Raw genomic sequence first — 17,385 nt, forward strand, 5'->3', positions numbered from 1 at the left:
AGTGAACCTCTTCTTGCCCTTGGCTCTACAAAGGCAGAGGTTGTGGTGAGGTGGGTTTGGGCTCCAGCCAGTGCTCCTCCCTGAGCTCAGGGCAGCTCCAGGCGTTACAGCCTGTCTAGGATCAGTTTTGCATTTTTGGTACTGCCAGGCAAGTGTGAGTTAGTGAGTGAGACTGGCTTGAAACTGCCCTGTTGTATTTGCACTTGGGCTCTTTGTAGGCCTTGCAGTTACACCAGAACCACTTCCTTCTCTGAAATTACCAGGGCTATGGGAGCAGATTACAAAAGTTTAAGGTGGGATTTTCCTGCCATCCCTTGTCTCTCGGAGCTGATGAAGGCAGAGCTGAAACTCTAAAGTCAGGAGTGCCACGTGAGAGCAGTGTGTTTCAGGACAGCCTTGGCCTTGGAGCTGCAGCTGGGTGTAACTGAGGTGATTGTGCACCTTGCTGGGCTGGGACTGGGCTGGGAGTTACAGATCAACCTGTTCTGAAACAATTAGTAGCTTGTTTCATTGACTAAACCAAGTTCTTACATGGCTCTAAGGGAACTGAGCATCCAGAGCAGGCTGTGTGCCAGGGCCTGAGCTGCAGACACACCTTGCTCTCAGCCTGCTCCTGTTCCTGGTAAAACCTCCAGGAACTGGGCTGAACTGGGGTTAATGGGGCTGAACTGGGGTTAATGGGGCTGAACTGGGGTTAACTGGGCTGAACTGGGGTTAATGGGGCTGAACTGGGGCAGCTGGGCTGAACTGGGGAAACCTGGGGGCGGCTGGTGGGGCGGGGCAGGAGCGGGGGATGAGGGGTGATTAAAGCTCATTAGGGTCACCTGAGGCTCGTTAGGGTCACCTGAGGCTCGTTAGGGTCACCTGAGGCTCGTTAGGGGCTCCTGAGGCTCGTTAGGGTCACCTGAGGCTCCTTGGGGATCCCTGAGGCTCGTTAGGGGCTCCTGAGGCTCGTTAGGGGCTCCTGAGGCTCCTTTGGGGGCACCTGAGGCTCGTTAGGGGCTCCTGAGGCTTGTTAAGGTCACCTGAGGCTCCTTTGGGGCTCCTGAGGCCCATTAGGGTCACCTGAGGCTCCTTGGGGATCCCTGAGGCTCGTTAGGGGCTCCTGAGGCTCCTTTGGGGGCACCTGAGGCTCGTTAAGGTCACCTGAGGCTCGTTAAGGTCACCTGAGGCTCGTTAGGGGCTCCTGAGGCTCGTTAGGGGCTCCTGAGGCTCCTTGGGGGCTCCTGAGGCCCACAAGGGACAGCAGAGGGCTGTGGCAGGTGCTGCCTGTGCTGGGCTGCTGTGCAAGGCTGCTGAGCTCTGGAGACAGCGAGACCAGGTAGGTGAAAGGTTTTTTTTCTTCTCCTTGGAGTTTTGGCAATGCTGTGTTCCATTGGCCATGTCAGAGGGGTTCTGCCTGCCCCAGTAACCCTGCTGGGAGCCAGGGCTGGAGCTGCTGCCTTGCCTTGTCTGGGAGAAGCAGGCTGAGCTCTCAGGATGAAGGTAGCTGTGGTGTGTCCAGCTCTCCTAGATCCTGCTCCAGTTCCTTTGTGGCCTGAGCTGAGCTTTGTGAGTTGTTATTTGTGTCTCCTTTGTGTGAACCCCATTTCTGTGACTGCTCTGGGATTTTTGCTGTTGAGCTGGGCTGGTGAAATGTTCCTGTCTGGTGTGGGGGTTTAAATGCCATTGGCTGGGGCTGGAAAGGCTCCCTTGGTGCTGGCTGTTCTGTCCTGCTTGCTGTGGCTCTCCCAGGGCAGAGGGACCCCGACGTGCTGGGGTACAACTGAGCAGGGAAACATCAACCTGCTCCAGCCACAGCCAGGGCAGAACCTTGGAGACTGGAGATTGTGTGGTTTGGTTTGTTAAATGAACACCTCTGCCCTTCAAGTATCATTGAGAATTAAATTTGTTATTTCTTATTCTTTATGAAAGACAGCAAAGCTCAACTAATCTGAAGCTTTTCATTGTTTGTGTGTGAGATGTAGATAAAGATGGATGAGATGTAAAACTCTTCTTTCTGCTGCCCTGGCCCATTCCTGGCAGGATGGCACAAAGCTGCTGGAAGCAGCAGAACCTTCCTGGGGTTAATTTTAATTAACAGCTGCTGAGGGCACTTGCAGTGTGGAGAGCTGGGTGTGACTGAGCCCTGCCCCTCTCTGCAGGTGGGAGGGGTGGCAGGACCTTGTGCAAAGGATGGAGAAGGTGCTGGGGGCGAGTGCTGCTTTTGGAGGGAAAGCAGCTTTTTAAGCAGCTCCCTGCTATCCAGGAGGAAAAACTTTGGTAATTGCAAGGGACTTGTGCAGGGGAGATCACCTGGAGGGGAAAGGCAGGGAGCAGAGGGGATGCAGGAGCTGCTGTGCTGGGGGGTCTCTGTGGGTCTCTGCTCTGTTCTGGTTCAGCTGTGAGTCAGTGGGAGGGGAAGGTCAAACCAGGACTCGGTAACACTTGCTTTATCCAGACCCAAGATTTATTACCTTAAAAGATTCCTACATATCCAGAATTCCTGTAGCATAGAGTGCACTCTTTTTTTTTTTTTTTTTTCCTGGTTGCATAAACTAATACAGAAACTGTTGTTAATTCTAATAATTTGTAATTAATGTAATAGCAATTCTGGAAGACACTCAGTTCATAGAAAATATTAAAAAAAAATTGTACTGTACAAAGTTTACATCACATTTGAAAGAAAACGTGTCCATGTTCACCATGTTACAACCATTTACATTCACTATTGACACGTGGCTCCTGTAGCAGCATTGCACGGCATTGTCACACTGGCAGCTCCACCGGGACGGGACCGGGACACGAACACACCCGGGGACCGAAACAGCAACAGCAACAACCCCGCAGGGCGCCGGGCTCTGCTCGGGCTCCGGGGCAATGGCCGGGCTGGGCTGCAGTGCCCATGTCCCCGTCCAGGGGACACTGTGCCAGGGCTGTCCCGTCCAGGGGACACTGTGCCAGGGCTGTCCCCATTCACGGGACACTGTGCCAGGGCTGTCCCCACGTCCCCCGTCCAGGGCAGGGCTGTGCCAGGGCTGTCCCAGCGGGGCACATCCCACCCTGGCCTGGGGCAGGGTCCGACTGCCCGGAGGGACCGAGCCGCAGCTGTGCCCGCACGGAGCCCGTGCACAGCCGGGCCCTGACCACACAGAACCCCCGGCTGTCCCCGCTTTGTGCCCCCGAAACTGAGCGAGGAGCAGCCCGAGGCCGCTGCTGCCCCGGGCACCGAGCAGGGGCCGGGCTGCACCAGCAGCTGCTCCTGCCCTGCCCTCCCTAAGGCAGGAGCCACACGGGGCCAGCAGCTCGCCCTGCTCTGGGCTGGTGTTGTGCTGCTCTTCATTAAACAGCACTTGGGCAAAAACAACTTCTGCTTCAGGCTGTGCCACCCGTTAGTGAGAACAGCAGGGCCCCAGGGATCAGGAGAGCACTGCAGTGCCAGGCCGTGCCACACCTACTCTCCTTTGGATCTGAGACACATTTAGTCTTGTTTACACTTATAGGAGGCTACAACTGACTTGCACGCAGGACTGAGGCTCTCTGCTCAACAGAACTCAGGTTTTGGGCCACTCAGCTCCTCACACAAGGCAGCCAAACTGAGGCCTGGTGCTTTGCCTGCTGACAGAGGATCCCCCAAGCCCAGGTGGGGAAAGGGGAACCTCTGGTGACAGGGCCTGCAGTTGATTGATTTCGAAGGGAATAATCCATCTGTCACCTCAGTGTGGTCAGTGGCTGTCACCTCCACACTGCACTGGAGAGAGAGTTGGGTTTTGATTTGAAAACTAACCTCTGAAACAGGTTTGAGCTATTGGGGTCAGGCAGAACCCCCAGGCCCAGTTACTGCCTTCTTGGTTACAAGATTTCTGTCCTTAAAGGTTTTTTCCTCATACGAACTGCTTTAGTCCTATGCTTGTCAAAGAACTTGCAAGCTGAAAGGTGGCCAACAGTAGGCAGTGGCAATGCTCTGTGTGTGTGTGCAGGGGCTCTGAGCCTCTGTGCATCAAGGCTTTAGTTAATGCATTATTTAGGGACAGCTTTTCCCTTGTCCTGTGTCTCTTGCCTTTCCCCGCACTCAAACCTGTACCTGAACTTCAGAAGAAGAATTTGGTCCCTGTGCAGAGCTGCGACAAGTCATGAGTTTATTTTTTAAGGCCAGCAAGTCTTAATTCCTCTGGGATTGTGTGAGAAGGAGCAGTGTGAGTTCTGTGGAGAAGAGCACTTGAGTCCCTAACTGAGAGGCAGCCCCATGGCCAGGCACTGACCTGCAGCAGCTCTGCTCTGCTGGAGCTGAATTCAGGGTTACCCAGAGCTGCAGCAGCCCTGCTGAAACAGGAGAGACCCATCCTCTGGAGCCAGCACCTCACACAAACCCCATCCCAGTGGGCTCTGCCAGGGGACCCTGCCCTGCAGGCAGAGAGTGGCTCTGCTGCCCACAGACACCAGGAGGAACCAGAACAGCTCTTCTCTTTTGCAGTGCTATTCGAGAATGGCTGTAGTTCAACTCGATTCACTGTTTATTACACTTAAAAAAATATAGTTCACACAAAAGTATCATGTAAACATTGTTTAAAGAACTGCTGGTGCTCAGGCAGGACACGGGGCTGAGCTGATGTCTTCAGTGGGGAGGAGCCAGGAGGTTCCTGGTGCTGGGGGAGCAGCAGCCAGCAGGGGCACAAGGACACCGGCCTAGAGCTTTGGGTTACTCGCTTCCAGGATTCCCAAGCCAAATCTTTCAAAACGCAGGACAACTTTGCTACTGTTAATGCTGCAAAGAGTGGAAGGGAGGGGGAAACAGTTACTGATGATTCATCTTACAAAGCTGCTGCCCTATCCAAGGAGCTGAAATGAGTTTGGTTCTGCTCTCACATCACTTCAGATCACCCAAGAGATGCTCAGGTAATTCAGTGGCAAACACATGAAGTTATTCATGCAAACCTCATCAGTGGGAAGAACCTGCACTATCTGCTTTGCCCAAGAGGAAAGAGCAGGAAGTTTTCCCAGGTCTCTACCATGGGTAGAAGCCTGACATTGGTTTTCAGTGGGCACTTGCTTCCCTTGAAGTAGAAGGGAAGGAAAAACTGACAATTTTCTCTGTAAGAGAAAGGGGACTTTTGACAAGGTACATGAATGGGTTAAGAAACCCCAAGAGAACAAACCCAAAGCTGCTTGACACTCCCCAGGCTCTACAAACACATAAAGCACTTCCAGCTCAGAGCTTTCCTGAGCAGGCTCAGGGAATTGATGTGGGAGCTTGACCTCAGACAGCAGAAGCCCCCTTAGTGTGTGTGCCCCTCTGTCCCTGTCCTCTCCCCTCCAAGCAGTGAGAACAGACCTTTTCTAGAAGGCACGTGTTTGCTGTGGCAGCTGTGACTCTGCCAAGGCCCTACACTGACTCATTCTGCTGACCAGGGATGTAAACAGAAGCAAACTGCAACATTCCAAGCACTGGATCTGCAAGGGAAGGAGCTGAAGGGTGCTCTTGCTTCCCTCCTCTTTTACAAGGCTTTGTACTGATCCCAGCTGAGCCTGCTCTGGATACTGCCCCAGCCTGGCTCTCAGTGGGCAAAGGACCCTCAGCTGCTCCAAGTGGAGCAAGGCCCATCCTCCTTTCCACTCAAGAACTGGCCCTGACAAACTGACCCTGGCTCCAGTGCTGTCTCGGGGCCCGAGGGAGAACCAGCCTGACCTCAGCTCCTGCTGTTTGCAGTGCAAGTGCTGTGACAAAGTCCCTGTCACCTGCAGTCACAGAGCTGCAGCACTAAGGACACAGCCCCAGGGGAGCTCGGGGGCCTGGCAGGACACAAGGTGCAGCAGTGTGGGGCCAGCCCTGAGCTGCAGGCAGGACACCCTGTGTCTGGCTGTGTGTGCACCTGGGCAGGCAGAGCAGCTCCCTGTGCCTGGCTGTGTGTGCACCTGGGCAGGCAGAGCAGCTCCCTGTGCCTGGCTGTGTGTGCACCTGGGCAGGCAGAGCAGGGCCCTGTGCCTGGCTGTGTGTGCACCTGGGCAGGCAGAGCAGGGCCCTGTGCCTGGCTGTGTGTGCACCTGGGCAGGCAGGACACCCTGTGCCTGGCTGTGTGTGCACCTGGGCAGGCAGAGCAGCTCCCTGTGCCTGGCTGTGTGTGCACCTGGGCAGGCAGGACACCCTGTGCCTGGCTGTGTGTGCACCTGGGCAGGCAGGACACCCTGTGCCTGGCTGTGTGTGCACCTGGGCAGGCAGGATACCCTGTGCCTGGCTGTGTGTGCACCTGGGCAGGCAGAGCAGCTCCCTGTGCCTGGCTGTGTGTGCACCTGGGCAGGCAGAGCAGGGCCCTGTGCCTGGCTGTGTGTGCACCTGGGCAGGCAGAGCAGGGCCCTGTGCCTGGCTGTGTGTGCACCTGGGCAGGCAGGACACCCTGTGCCTGGCTGTGTGTGCACCTGGGCAGGCAGAGCAGCTCCCTGTGCCTGGCTGTGTGTGCACCTGGGCAGGCAGAGCAGCTCCCTGTGCCTGGCTGTGTGTGCACCTGGGCAGGCAGAGCAGCTCCCTGTGCCTGGCTGTGTGTGCACCTGGGCAGGCAGGACACCCTGTGCCTGGCTGTGTGTGCACCTGGGCAGGCAGAGCAGCTCCCTGTGCCCTCAGGAGGAGTCGCAGCTGCTGGAGCTCCAGGCAGAGCAGCCAGGAGGATCTTGCAGACAGGAGTGGTTATTGAAGCTACAGCCCACACCAAGCAAAAGGCAGAGAGGAGAACTCGGATAAGTGTTGATTATGTCCATGGGTTAATTTCGTGGTTTTGCTTTTTTAATGGAAGGTGATTGTCCAAGTTGCCGGTTAGGATACGACACATGGAAACATGCAAGGTGGAGCCCGTTATTGCACCAGTAGCTACAACCTACAAGAAATATAGGAGGGAAGGGAAAAAGACACCATGAGAGTTAGTTTTCAGTTATTTAAAGCAAGCCCTTGAGATCTATACAGTGTACAGCTTGGAGCAGGCTGCAGCAGGAGTTAGAGCAGTGTGTGGAAGGATCTGGGTGGGGGGAGCTGCACTGCTCAGTGCATGTTCTTTGTGTGAGGGTGTGGCCAGAGACTGGGGAAAGCTTCCTGCAGTTTAGAGTTTTTGGACATCACTGGTGTGTCAGGGATCCAGTACATATGGGAGGGAAATTGCATAAAAGTGGCAAAATGTTCAACCAAAACTCCAAAGCCCCCACACCCAGCAGAGAGCAAACTGCCACGACAGCTCCTGTGTCAAGAGTTTGGGTGGCTCTGATCAGGTGTTGCAGGAAGAGGGTGAAGGGTTATAGGAAGGGAAGGGGTGGCTTAAACGGCAGAACAAAGAGAAGTAAATATGAGCAGTGCAGGAGATTAAAACATTGAGCCAAGGACATGGTGAATGGGCACTGGACACAGATGTGTCTGTGGCCTCAAACCCATCCAGTCTGAACCACTTCAGAGGGAAACAGTGGCCTCTTCTTGGGTCCTTCCCTTCCTCGGGCAGTACCTGAGGACTGACCACTGTGGAGTCAGTGTGGGCCCTTCCCCAGGCTGCTGTGGATATTCTCTGACACCAAACAGGGATCAGGCAGCTGCAGGGAGGTGAATATGGTGAGGCAGGAGATGAACTGTCTGAGGCTCGTGGCTTAGCCACATAATTTCCCAGGAACTAGAGAAGCAGAGGAGCAGTGCTCCCACCCTGCCAGGTCTGACAGCCCCAGGAAGGCAAACAAAGCTCAGAAATGATCAGTTAGCAGCAGTGCTGTGGCAGCAGTGCTGTGGCAGCAGCAGGTACTCACTCAGCAGACTTCCAGAAGTGCCCTGGGTGGGAGAGGCGGCGGTTGAGTTTTGGCAGCTTTTCAAGCATTTCCATGAGGACAGTGAAGCTGGGCCTCTCGCTGAGGTCGAAGGCCCAGCAGGCTGAGAGGATTTCCTGCAGAGGACAGTGGTGCCTCGTGATCTCAGCTCATGGCTCAGCTGTGCAGAGCACACACTGTCTGAGCACTGGGATGTGTGTGAGCCCAGGCAGATACTGCTCACAGGGGACACTGTCAGAACCCAGGAGTGTCCCGTGCTGGGGATGTTCACTTCTGCAGCACAGTTACAGGCACAGGCTTAGCCTGGTCTCCCATTCTCATCTGTTCCCTCTCCTGCCCTTTCTCTTTCGAGTTATGAGTATAATAAATCCCTTGAAGCAGCCCCCTGTCCCTACAAACAGCTGTGTGAGGCACTCCTGCAGCCGAAGTACTTACATTGACCTCCTTGCCCAGGCTGGCGCTGGCCAGGACCTGCCTGACTCCGTCGCCGCTGCCGATCTGCCAGATGAGCGCCTCCGCAGGCTGGCTGCGGAACGGCCACTCCCGCGCCTGCAGCTCGTACCACACGGTCCTGCGGGCAGCGCAGCGCAGCGTCAGCCTCTGCTCCGGAGCACAGCACAGAGCACAGAGCACACTGCACAGCGCAGAGCACAGCACAGAGCACAGCACAGAGCACACATCACACAGCACAGAGCACACTGCACAGCACACAGCACACATCATACAGCACAGCGTCAGCCTCTGCTCCGGAGCACAGCACAGAGCACAGCACAGAGCACAGCACAGAGCACAGCACAGAGCACACTGCACAGCACAGAGCACAGCACAGAGCACACTGCACAGCACAGAGCACACATCACACAGCACAGAGCACACTGCACACAGCACAGAGCACACTGCACACAGCACAGAGCACACATCATACAGCACAGCGTCAGCCTCTGCTCCGGAGCACAGCACAGAGCACAGAGCACACTGCACAGCACAGAGCACACTGCACAGCACAGAGCACACATCATACAGCACACAGCACACATCATACAGCGCAGCGTCAGCCTCTGCTCCGGAGCACAGCACAGAGCACAGCACAGAGCACACTGCACACAGCACACATCATACAGCACAGCGTCAGCCTCTGCTCCGGAGCACAGCACAGAGCACAGAGCACAGCACAGAGCACAGAGCACACTGCACAGCACAGAGCACACTGCACAGCACAGAGCACACATCACACATCATACAGCACACAGCACACATCATACAGCACAGCGTCAGCCTCTGCTCCGGAGCACAGCACAGAGCACAGAGCACACTGCACAGCACAGAGCACAGCACAGAGCACAGCACAGAGCACACTGCACACAGCACAGAGCACAGCACAGAGCACACTGCACACAGCACAGAGCACACTGCACACAGCACAGAGCACACATCATACAGCGCAGCGTCAGCCTCTGCTCCGGAGCACAGCACAGAGCACAGAGCACAGCACAGAGCACACTGCACACAGCACAGAGCACACTGCACAGCACAGCACAGAGCACACTGCACACAGCACAGAGCACACTGCACACAGCACAGAGCACACTGCACAGCACAGAGCACACTGCACACAGCACAGAGCACAGCACAGAGCACAGCACAGAGCACACTGCACAGCACAGAGCACACTGCACACAACACAGAGCACACTGCACAGCACAGCACAGAGCACAGCACAGAGCACAGAGCACACTGCACACAGCACAGAGCACACTGCACACAGCACAGAGCACACATCATACAGCGCAGCGTCAGCCTCTGCTCCGGAGCACAGCACAGAGCACAGAGCACAGCACAGAGCACACAGCACAGAGCACAGAGCACAGCACAGAGCACACATCATACAGCACACAGCACAGAGCACACATCATACAGCACACAGCACACATCATACAGCACAGCATCAGCCTCTGCTCCGGAGCACAGCACAGAGCACAGAGCACAGAGCACACTGCACAGCACAGAGCACACTGCACACAGCACACCCACTGCCACTGCCACTGCCCCAGCTGGATCCCAGTCTCAGGGAGGGGGAGCACTGACTTAAGGCTCAGGCAGTAGCCAGTCTCACTTAGCAAGCTCTCACAGTACTCCTGGCAGTTTCTTTCTTACCCAAAGGCATAGATATCTGCAGCTTTGGAGAAAGGCAGCTTGTCTTCATCCTTCCCTGGGGCCATCTCACGGACAATCTCAGGGGCCAGGTAGCACAGCCAGTCATGAGGCAGCTTCAGTTCATTCTCCCTCCTGAGGCCAGAAGAAAGAAGTAGGACTAAAGCATTGGTGTGGAGGCCATATTTATGCTGCACCTGATGTTTTGGCTTTATTTACTCCAATGTTTTTGCTAATGGTTCGTTTCTAATTTTCTTGCCATGTTAACAAATAGGCATGTGTCAGCCTCATTCTCACAGCTCCTTCCTGGCCTTAAGATCTTATTTGTTCTGTGCTCTGAGTCTTAATCCAAACTCTAGCTGTGCTCCTGCAACTGTAGGCAGAACTCTGCTCAAAAGGAAAACAAAGATGTACAATGCAAACTGAGTGTGTACTAAACCAATGAACACTTCTCGTGCACTGCAGGAGATGTTTCCCTATTTGACCATTTGTTATTCTAGAGGTGGAACCAAGCACTGAAAGCTCCACTTACCTTCCTTCCTGAACCACACCCGAAATTCCAAATAATCCAAAGTCGGTGATCACAACTTTCCCATTGTCATAGAAGACATTTTTGGATTTCAGATCCTTATGTACAATCCCCTTTGCGTGGAGATAGCCCATGCCCTGGGAAACACAGCAGAGATGGAAATGGTTTTGGGGTTTTTATTATTTCCAGGCACACTCTGCTTTCTAATACATTTACTCTCTTAATTCCCATCAAGGATTAGTCGTAACTGGGGGCAAGAGCCCTGTGGGACTGGTGCAGGAAGGTGTGGGAGAGGCTGAGGGAGCAGCTCCCAGCCCCGTGTGCAGCTCTGAGCTCTGGCTGAGGCCCAACCCAGTGGCTCCCTTGGCATAACCAGCCCTTACCTTAATAATCTCCTGTGCTATCTGCCTGGTCTTGTTGATGTCCAGGGAGATCTTGGGGTCCCTCACAAAGGAGTGCAGCGTCCTTCCTTTGCAGAAGCTACAGGAAATGTTTGTATGTGAGAACAGCATTAGCTACTTCTACAATACATACCTAGTAGAACCAACAGAAGGATCTCTCTCTCTCTTTACCTGGTAATGATTGCTAAGTGAGGGGGGTTCATGCAGGCCCCCATGAACAGCACCACGTTCTCGTGCCGGGTCTGCCTGTAGTTCATCACCTCCTTCTTGAAGAGCTTGAGATGATCCTGGTTGTTGCCATCGATCTCCAGCAGCCTGATGGCCACCTCCCCGTGCCACTTGCCCTTGTAGACCTTGCCCCAGCGGCCCTGACCAATGGGGTCCCCCAGCTGGATCTGCTCGAAGGGGATGTCCCACTCCTGCAGATACACGCTGGTCTGGCTGGGTTTGCGGTAGATCATCCCCGGCAGGTGCGGCCGCCGGCTGGGCAAATCTTCCACCTCATCCTCATCATCCTCAGCCTCTGACTTACTCGCCTCTGGTTCCTCCACCTGTCCAAACAAGGGAAAGGAAAGGTGTGCTCAGAGTCCCTAAGGGGGGCAGAGCAGCCCAGGCTGCTGCAGAGACCTGCAGGGCAAACAGCAAACCCACCTGTGCATCCTGTGCGCCTCCGCCCGTGCCAGGCTGCTGGGCAGCACTGCAACAGAAACAGTGAAAACAACCTCAGACACCACTGGGGAAGGGGCCTGTGCTGCCAGTGGGGCAGTTACAGAAGGCCAGAGAAAAATACAACTCCTGCTCCCTGTAGAAGAGAAGGACTAAGCTCACTCTGGCAAATGAGGGATGAAGACTTGGAAGCGATTCTTAGTAATTAAGTGGCAGGAATTGATTTGGCAGTGGCCTGGCTCTGTTATTACACTGTGTTCCAGGAATAGATACTCCCATTCCTGCCCCTGAAGCACCTGCAGAGCAGCAGCTGGCAGTGCAGGCTGGAAGCATTTCCATGCCCTGCACTTGGGTTCCTGAAGGAGCTGTTTGTTTGCAGCTCAGTGTGCTGTGCCCTTCGAGTTACAAAATTCACACTTCTGTTTCGCCTGACACGTCACACAACCAGGACTAGAAATTAAAGGTTTGGACTCCTTAGTGTGCCATTTACAGTTAAGTGTCATATTCAGCTTTATAAAACTGGGAATACCAGCATCACCCTCACTGGCTAAAGCTACCCTGGGAATTCTCAGGTGTTACATCTGCTATTGGCCATAACTTCTGTACTGACCAGAGGATTACCAGGTAAATGCTGTGCAAAAGGATTTAAAATTCTACTTACTTAGTGTCTGCAGCAGTTTCTGGAAGCTGTGCTGTTTGTGCAGGGCTGGGAATCTCTGGGAAAGTAGAAAGAGTTATGATGCATCTTTCACACTTCAGTCTCCTATAGACTGCATGTTTCAACATTGCAATAGCAACTATGTGCTTCTTATTTAGGATTATAAACTCAACCACAGCCAATTGATTTTATAGTTTTACTGATTTAAAACTATGGTCATCTCTCCTATTCCTGCATGTTGGCTGAGCCCAGACCTCTTCCATTTTCCCTACCTGCCTGTAAGGTCCAAAATTTTGGGCAGGCACAGAGCCATAAAAGTGAGTCTTTAGAAAGAAAGAACATGGAGGTGGATAGAATCCCATAGCAGGAAACAATGTTCTACAGCTAAATATTCAAGTTCCATCTCAATACCTAAATCATGTCACTACTCAGATTAGGGAAGAGAAGCCTGAGCACACACTGAGCTAAGAGAAAGTCTGGATTGTTTTAGACAGGTTTTTTAAAGCAGAATGATTCTTCTTGGGCAGCATGCAGAGGTTTACAAACAAGTTATGTTTTGGCAGTAGAAGCTGGTTAGTAAAATTAAAACAATCTACTCACCTGGGAAGACAAACTGTTGTCTATGCTGAAGGTAGTAGGCAGCTTTTTAATTAATTGGGGTTTTGTAAAAAAGGAACAGCAAAAAACATATCAGGAGAAAAAAAAACCAAAACAAAACAACACAAACAAGTTAGAGGATCATCAGTGAGTGCCTCATGTGCATTCAATGCATTAGTCCCAGGCCATTGCTGGGAACAGATTAGTGGATTATCAGCCTGCTGGGGGAACTGCAGCACATGCATTTTGGGAGGGCCCTGACATGGCAGGCATCAAACACGAGCTGTGCTACCTCTCAAACAGCCTGGTGGGCAAACACCACACTTGGATCCCCAGTGGAGGAGCAAAGGGAGAGCCCAGGAATGTGCAAGGCAGCCCCACATCAGGGTGATGTGATGTGCTCTCATGTCTCAGCTTTGCAGAGGTGCCCCCACAGAAGCTGAAGCTCATAAACCATCCACCTTTTTTATTTTCTCAGTGAATCTGAGCAGTTTGTCCTAATGCAAAGTAGCAGCAGTAGAATCCTTACACTGAGCTGCCTCTGGTCCTTTCTAGCAGGTTCAAACAGCAACCTGAGTTCACAGGTCAGAAGCTGATGCAAAATTCAGCAGTGTTGAAGGCCACATGTAGCAGCTACTGATCACCATGTGACTTCAGTGCAGGTCAAAGGAATTACATTTATTCTCACTGTTTAGATCTTTGCCCTTGTCAGAGATTCTTGCCCCTCTCAGCTCTGGTTAAAGCTGCACACTGGGACTCTAAATCCACAGGGCATGAAGGGTAAACTCCTCTCCACCAGTCATGCTCGACAGTGGTTTAAAAGTGGGTGTTGATTGTGGGTTATGTTTTGGAAGGGCCTGGTAAAATAATTTATTCCAGTTCTCATTTTAACAGCCTGCTCCAGCAGCACCTCTCTCCTGACTGAAAGGCCCTGGTGAGCACACATTGCAGGCAGCATGCATTGTACAACACAAAGGGAAAAGGAGGGGAGAAAATAGCTTTTTCTTCAGTCCTTTTCCAAAAAGGAAAAGGAGAAACATTCCTCAGTAATCCATTTCCTGCAAAGATATCTTACTGATAACCCTTTAAAAACTTGTAAGAAAGACATTTTCATTTTATCAGATAGTAAGATACACTTTTACACCTTGCTTAAGGCACAACCATGTATTCAGAAACCTCCAAGTGCCTGTGAATTCCTGTCAGCCCCTCCTTGCAGAGGAGTTTACCTGGGAAGTTGAACCTGCCGTCCCTCTGGCCCATGGGGGAGGGGTTTGGGGGCGGCGTCGCACTGGGAGGGTTGGAAGACTGGAAAGGTGCTGGAGAAGAGGGAGTGGATGAGGTTGTAGAAGAAGGATTACTGCTGGAGTCCAGGTGGTTTATTGCTGGTGGATGCTCCTGTAAAGCAGGGAAAGTCACTCGTGAGAAAACAAAGAAGAGAAAGGAGGAGTTGCCCCAGTGTCTGCTGGACAGCAGAGGGAACCTGTTCCCAGGCTTGAGCGTGGCACTGCTGAGGAAGCCCCTGGAGCTCTGCACAGCCCTGCTTTACAGGAAAATGGCACAGATCCAAGTCCTGCAGAGTGAAAGCTCAAGGTGCTGTTTTGTGAGATCCAAGCTCTTCCTACTGCAGCTCCCCAGGGACCCAGGACAGGCTTCAGCCACCTCGTACCTTTTTAGTTAGTGCTTTGGGGAGAGTTCCAAACTGGGGTTCTGTGGGTCTGTCTACTGGATTATTGATATCTGATGGGACAGACTCTGTTCTTCTTATTTTTGTTACTGAAAAACAGGTTGGAGAAGGGAGATAAACAGCTTTAATGAGACTGTTTATTCTTTCCATACCACCAATTACATTGAAATGCCAAGAATTTGTAGAAAATTACTTACTGGGAAGGAAGGATATTCTACAAGGAGGTGCCTCTTTAGTACATTTGTTGTGACATTTTAATCTGAAAGATAACCATTACATGTTAAATAGCAACTTGTTCTTTCCCAAAAAGGTGAAGCCTACCCTTAATTTGTAATTCTTATGCTAATCTCAGATGGAGTTCTGGAATGCTCAGCCCCAGAGCAGCAGGCATTTGTATGGAGAATCCTGTTATGTGTGTCATTAGGCTAATGAAAGCCATGCACATATCTCAGCATCTGATTTATTTTTAATAGAGTTACCTTCACTGACTCTCAGCCAGCAACAGTGAAGTTGTAAAATCTCAGTGCTCTGGACTAACAAGGCTGAGAGAGAAGCAAAAATTAATATCCTGGCTGTTATTTAGGGATCCAGCTCCCACTACAAGATTTGCCCAGGATGAGGTAGGAAGCCTGTGGCAGGGAAACAAGTTTGGTTCATTCATGTGTCAGGCTGCCAACTTCAAGTGTGAGTTGTTCCAGAGCACCCCTCTGCCAGGTCAGGACTGAAAAAACAATGCCACTGGTAAAAGTGCACCACATCAAGGGGCAGGAGTTAGTGCAGGCTGTGCTGAGTGCAGCTCCAGGCTGTTCTGAGGGAGACATCCCCATGTGCTCACCTGCAGTACTTACACTTCACCCCGAACATCATGCTCTTCTGGCACACTTGGCAAATCTGAGATAACCAGGACTTTGTAGAGAACCTAGCAGAGACAAGAGGGGGAAATTGATGTTAGCTGGTGCCCAAGGGAAAATGAATGTTTGTAGGTAGCTGAACTGACAGCTGAGACACTCAACCCAACTCCAAACCCATCTCAGAATCCTGAGCCACCACAGCCCTGCCTGGACTGCTGGGCCCAGCCCCTGGGCTCTCACCTGTGGGTCATCTGTGGGTCACAGCCAGGCCCAGCCCCTCTGCTCTCACCTGTGGGTCACAGCCAGGCCCAGCCCCTGGGCTCTCACCTGTGGGTCACAGCCAGGCCCAGCCCCTGGGCTCTCACCTGTGGGTCACCTGTGGGTCACAGCCAGACCCAGCCCCTCTGCTCTCACCTGTGGGACACAGCCAGGCCAAAGTCTCTTCGTACCATCTGGGGGGATCCCTGGCAGAGCTCTGGTGGGGAACAAGAGGAGGGTTTAGGGCAGCATTGCTCACATGGGCTCACCACCCTGCACACAAACCAAGCAGTCACAGCCCCAGATCAGCACCTCCAGCCACGAGGTGTCACAGGAGCACAGCTCACACTGGGTTTGCCCCCTGTGAAGTTGCTCTTGTATTTGTTTCCATATGATTGGATAAATCATTATGTTTTACATTTAGGGATTACAGAAGTCCATCTGATCAGGTTTAAGCCATTCTTAAAGTGGAAAGTCAGACTTTACTCCTAATTGGTTTACCACAAATACCAGCACCCAGTTTTCCCGCAGTGTCAGTAGATGTCAGAATATTCTATTTCACTGAAAATTATCTCAATTTTCTAGACAGGGCCAGTATTAATCCAGAAGAATAAAAACATACACGTGGGATCACTTAACTAGCTGCTAAATGCAGAAAGGGAGATCTAGACTTCCAAATGCCAATCCAGCATTTGATTGAAGCACATAACTTCCTGAAAAACTCTCCAATACTCCGAAATCTGACATATTTCCTGATCTAAATCTACAGAAATATTGCACATCTGAGGCAAAGCCCAATGTACAGGTGTCAGCACAGCAGCAGGGTTGGCCTAGAGCCAGTCTCCTCATTTGACCATAGATGGCACCACAGTCTTTTTTATCATCACTCCAGGGAGCTTTGAAAGGCATCTGTGATGCTGAGCTCTTGGAAAAGGCTGCAATGGCTAGCTGCTTTTCCAAGGAATGCTGCTGGTTTAGTGTGGCCATCAACCAATCCCAGCACAGCAGTAAAGATGCTGTTAACATCGGGTCAGATGGTTAAATCCTCACTGAAGGGTTCAAACAAATATCAGCCAGTCTGGGATTGTCTGGGACTCACCAGAGCCCACAGCAGACTTCAACCCACCCAACAGAATATGAAGAGAAGCACCATAATCCTTAATTTCTGTTTGAATTTATTCCAATGGTTTTTTCACTTATCATACCAATTATCTCACTCTCCCTAGGGAAATGCTCAGATTTCTGATGGCATTTTCATTTTACAATCTATTTCTGAAAGTACTTCCCAAGATTTTTGTTTTAAAGGGCATTAGTAGTGCTATAATATCTTTATTTGGACTTTCATACTTTTAATACTTGGATACTTTTGGACCCTTTCCAAGCTGCTCCAATCTCTCTCCATTAGATTCTAAGGTTACAGGTTGTATCTGGGACACACCTCAGGATGGCCAGAACTCCCAGTGGCCCTGAAGAACCCCAGCCCTGCTCCTGCCAGCCATGACCCACATGAGCAGACTCCTCAGCACAGAGGGGACACCCCACAGCACATCAACTGTCTTAACTTCATTGCAGAGACACTGGGCAATGCATATCCAAAGCCACTAAATGGTGAAATCCCTATACCAAGATGCCTGAGGTCACAGATAAGCACCCCCCTGGCTTTAACCCCCGAAACATCAGGTTTTTGCCTTTGCCTTGCTTGAGTCATCTTAGAAAATACCAGGCAAACCAAGTAAAACCCTGCAGTTCTGTGGCAGGCCAAGCTCCTGCTCAGGTAACAGAAGCTCTGGGACAGAAGGGCCCGTGGAGAACCTCCAGAGGCT

The 17,385-nt window shown here is 52.1% G+C and overlaps 1 protein-coding gene across 1 annotated transcript in view; it reads right to left on the minus strand.

The window, feature by feature from the left end:
* Positions 1-4,314: 4,314 nt before the first annotated feature.
* KSR1 (kinase suppressor of ras 1) overlaps positions 4,315-17,385 on the minus strand; it is a 49,657-nt gene continuing 36,586 nt past the window's right edge. Inside the window, exons 7-21 of the mRNA XM_079324671.1 lie at positions 15,719-15,779; positions 15,289-15,372; positions 14,651-14,712; positions 14,436-14,542; positions 13,996-14,164; positions 12,773-12,814; positions 12,176-12,230; positions 11,500-11,545; positions 11,020-11,399; positions 10,831-10,927; positions 10,451-10,584; positions 9,922-10,053; positions 8,203-8,338; positions 7,750-7,883; positions 4,315-4,744 (exon numbers count right to left, since the gene is read on the minus strand). Of these exons, the coding sequence (XP_079180797.1) occupies positions 4,666-4,744; positions 7,750-7,883; positions 8,203-8,338; positions 9,922-10,053; positions 10,451-10,584; positions 10,831-10,927; positions 11,020-11,399; positions 11,500-11,545; positions 12,176-12,230; positions 12,773-12,814; positions 13,996-14,164; positions 14,436-14,542; positions 14,651-14,712; positions 15,289-15,372; positions 15,719-15,779 (1,718 nt within the window). The 3' untranslated portion in view covers positions 4,315-4,665. The remainder of the gene's footprint in view (positions 4,745-7,749; positions 7,884-8,202; positions 8,339-9,921; positions 10,054-10,450; positions 10,585-10,830; positions 10,928-11,019; positions 11,400-11,499; positions 11,546-12,175; positions 12,231-12,772; positions 12,815-13,995; positions 14,165-14,435; positions 14,543-14,650; positions 14,713-15,288; positions 15,373-15,718; positions 15,780-17,385) is intronic.

Source organism: Erithacus rubecula, assembly GCF_903797595.1.
Source record: "Erithacus rubecula genome assembly, chromosome: 22".
NCBI classification, from domain to species: domain Eukaryota; kingdom Metazoa; phylum Chordata; class Aves; order Passeriformes; family Muscicapidae; genus Erithacus; species Erithacus rubecula.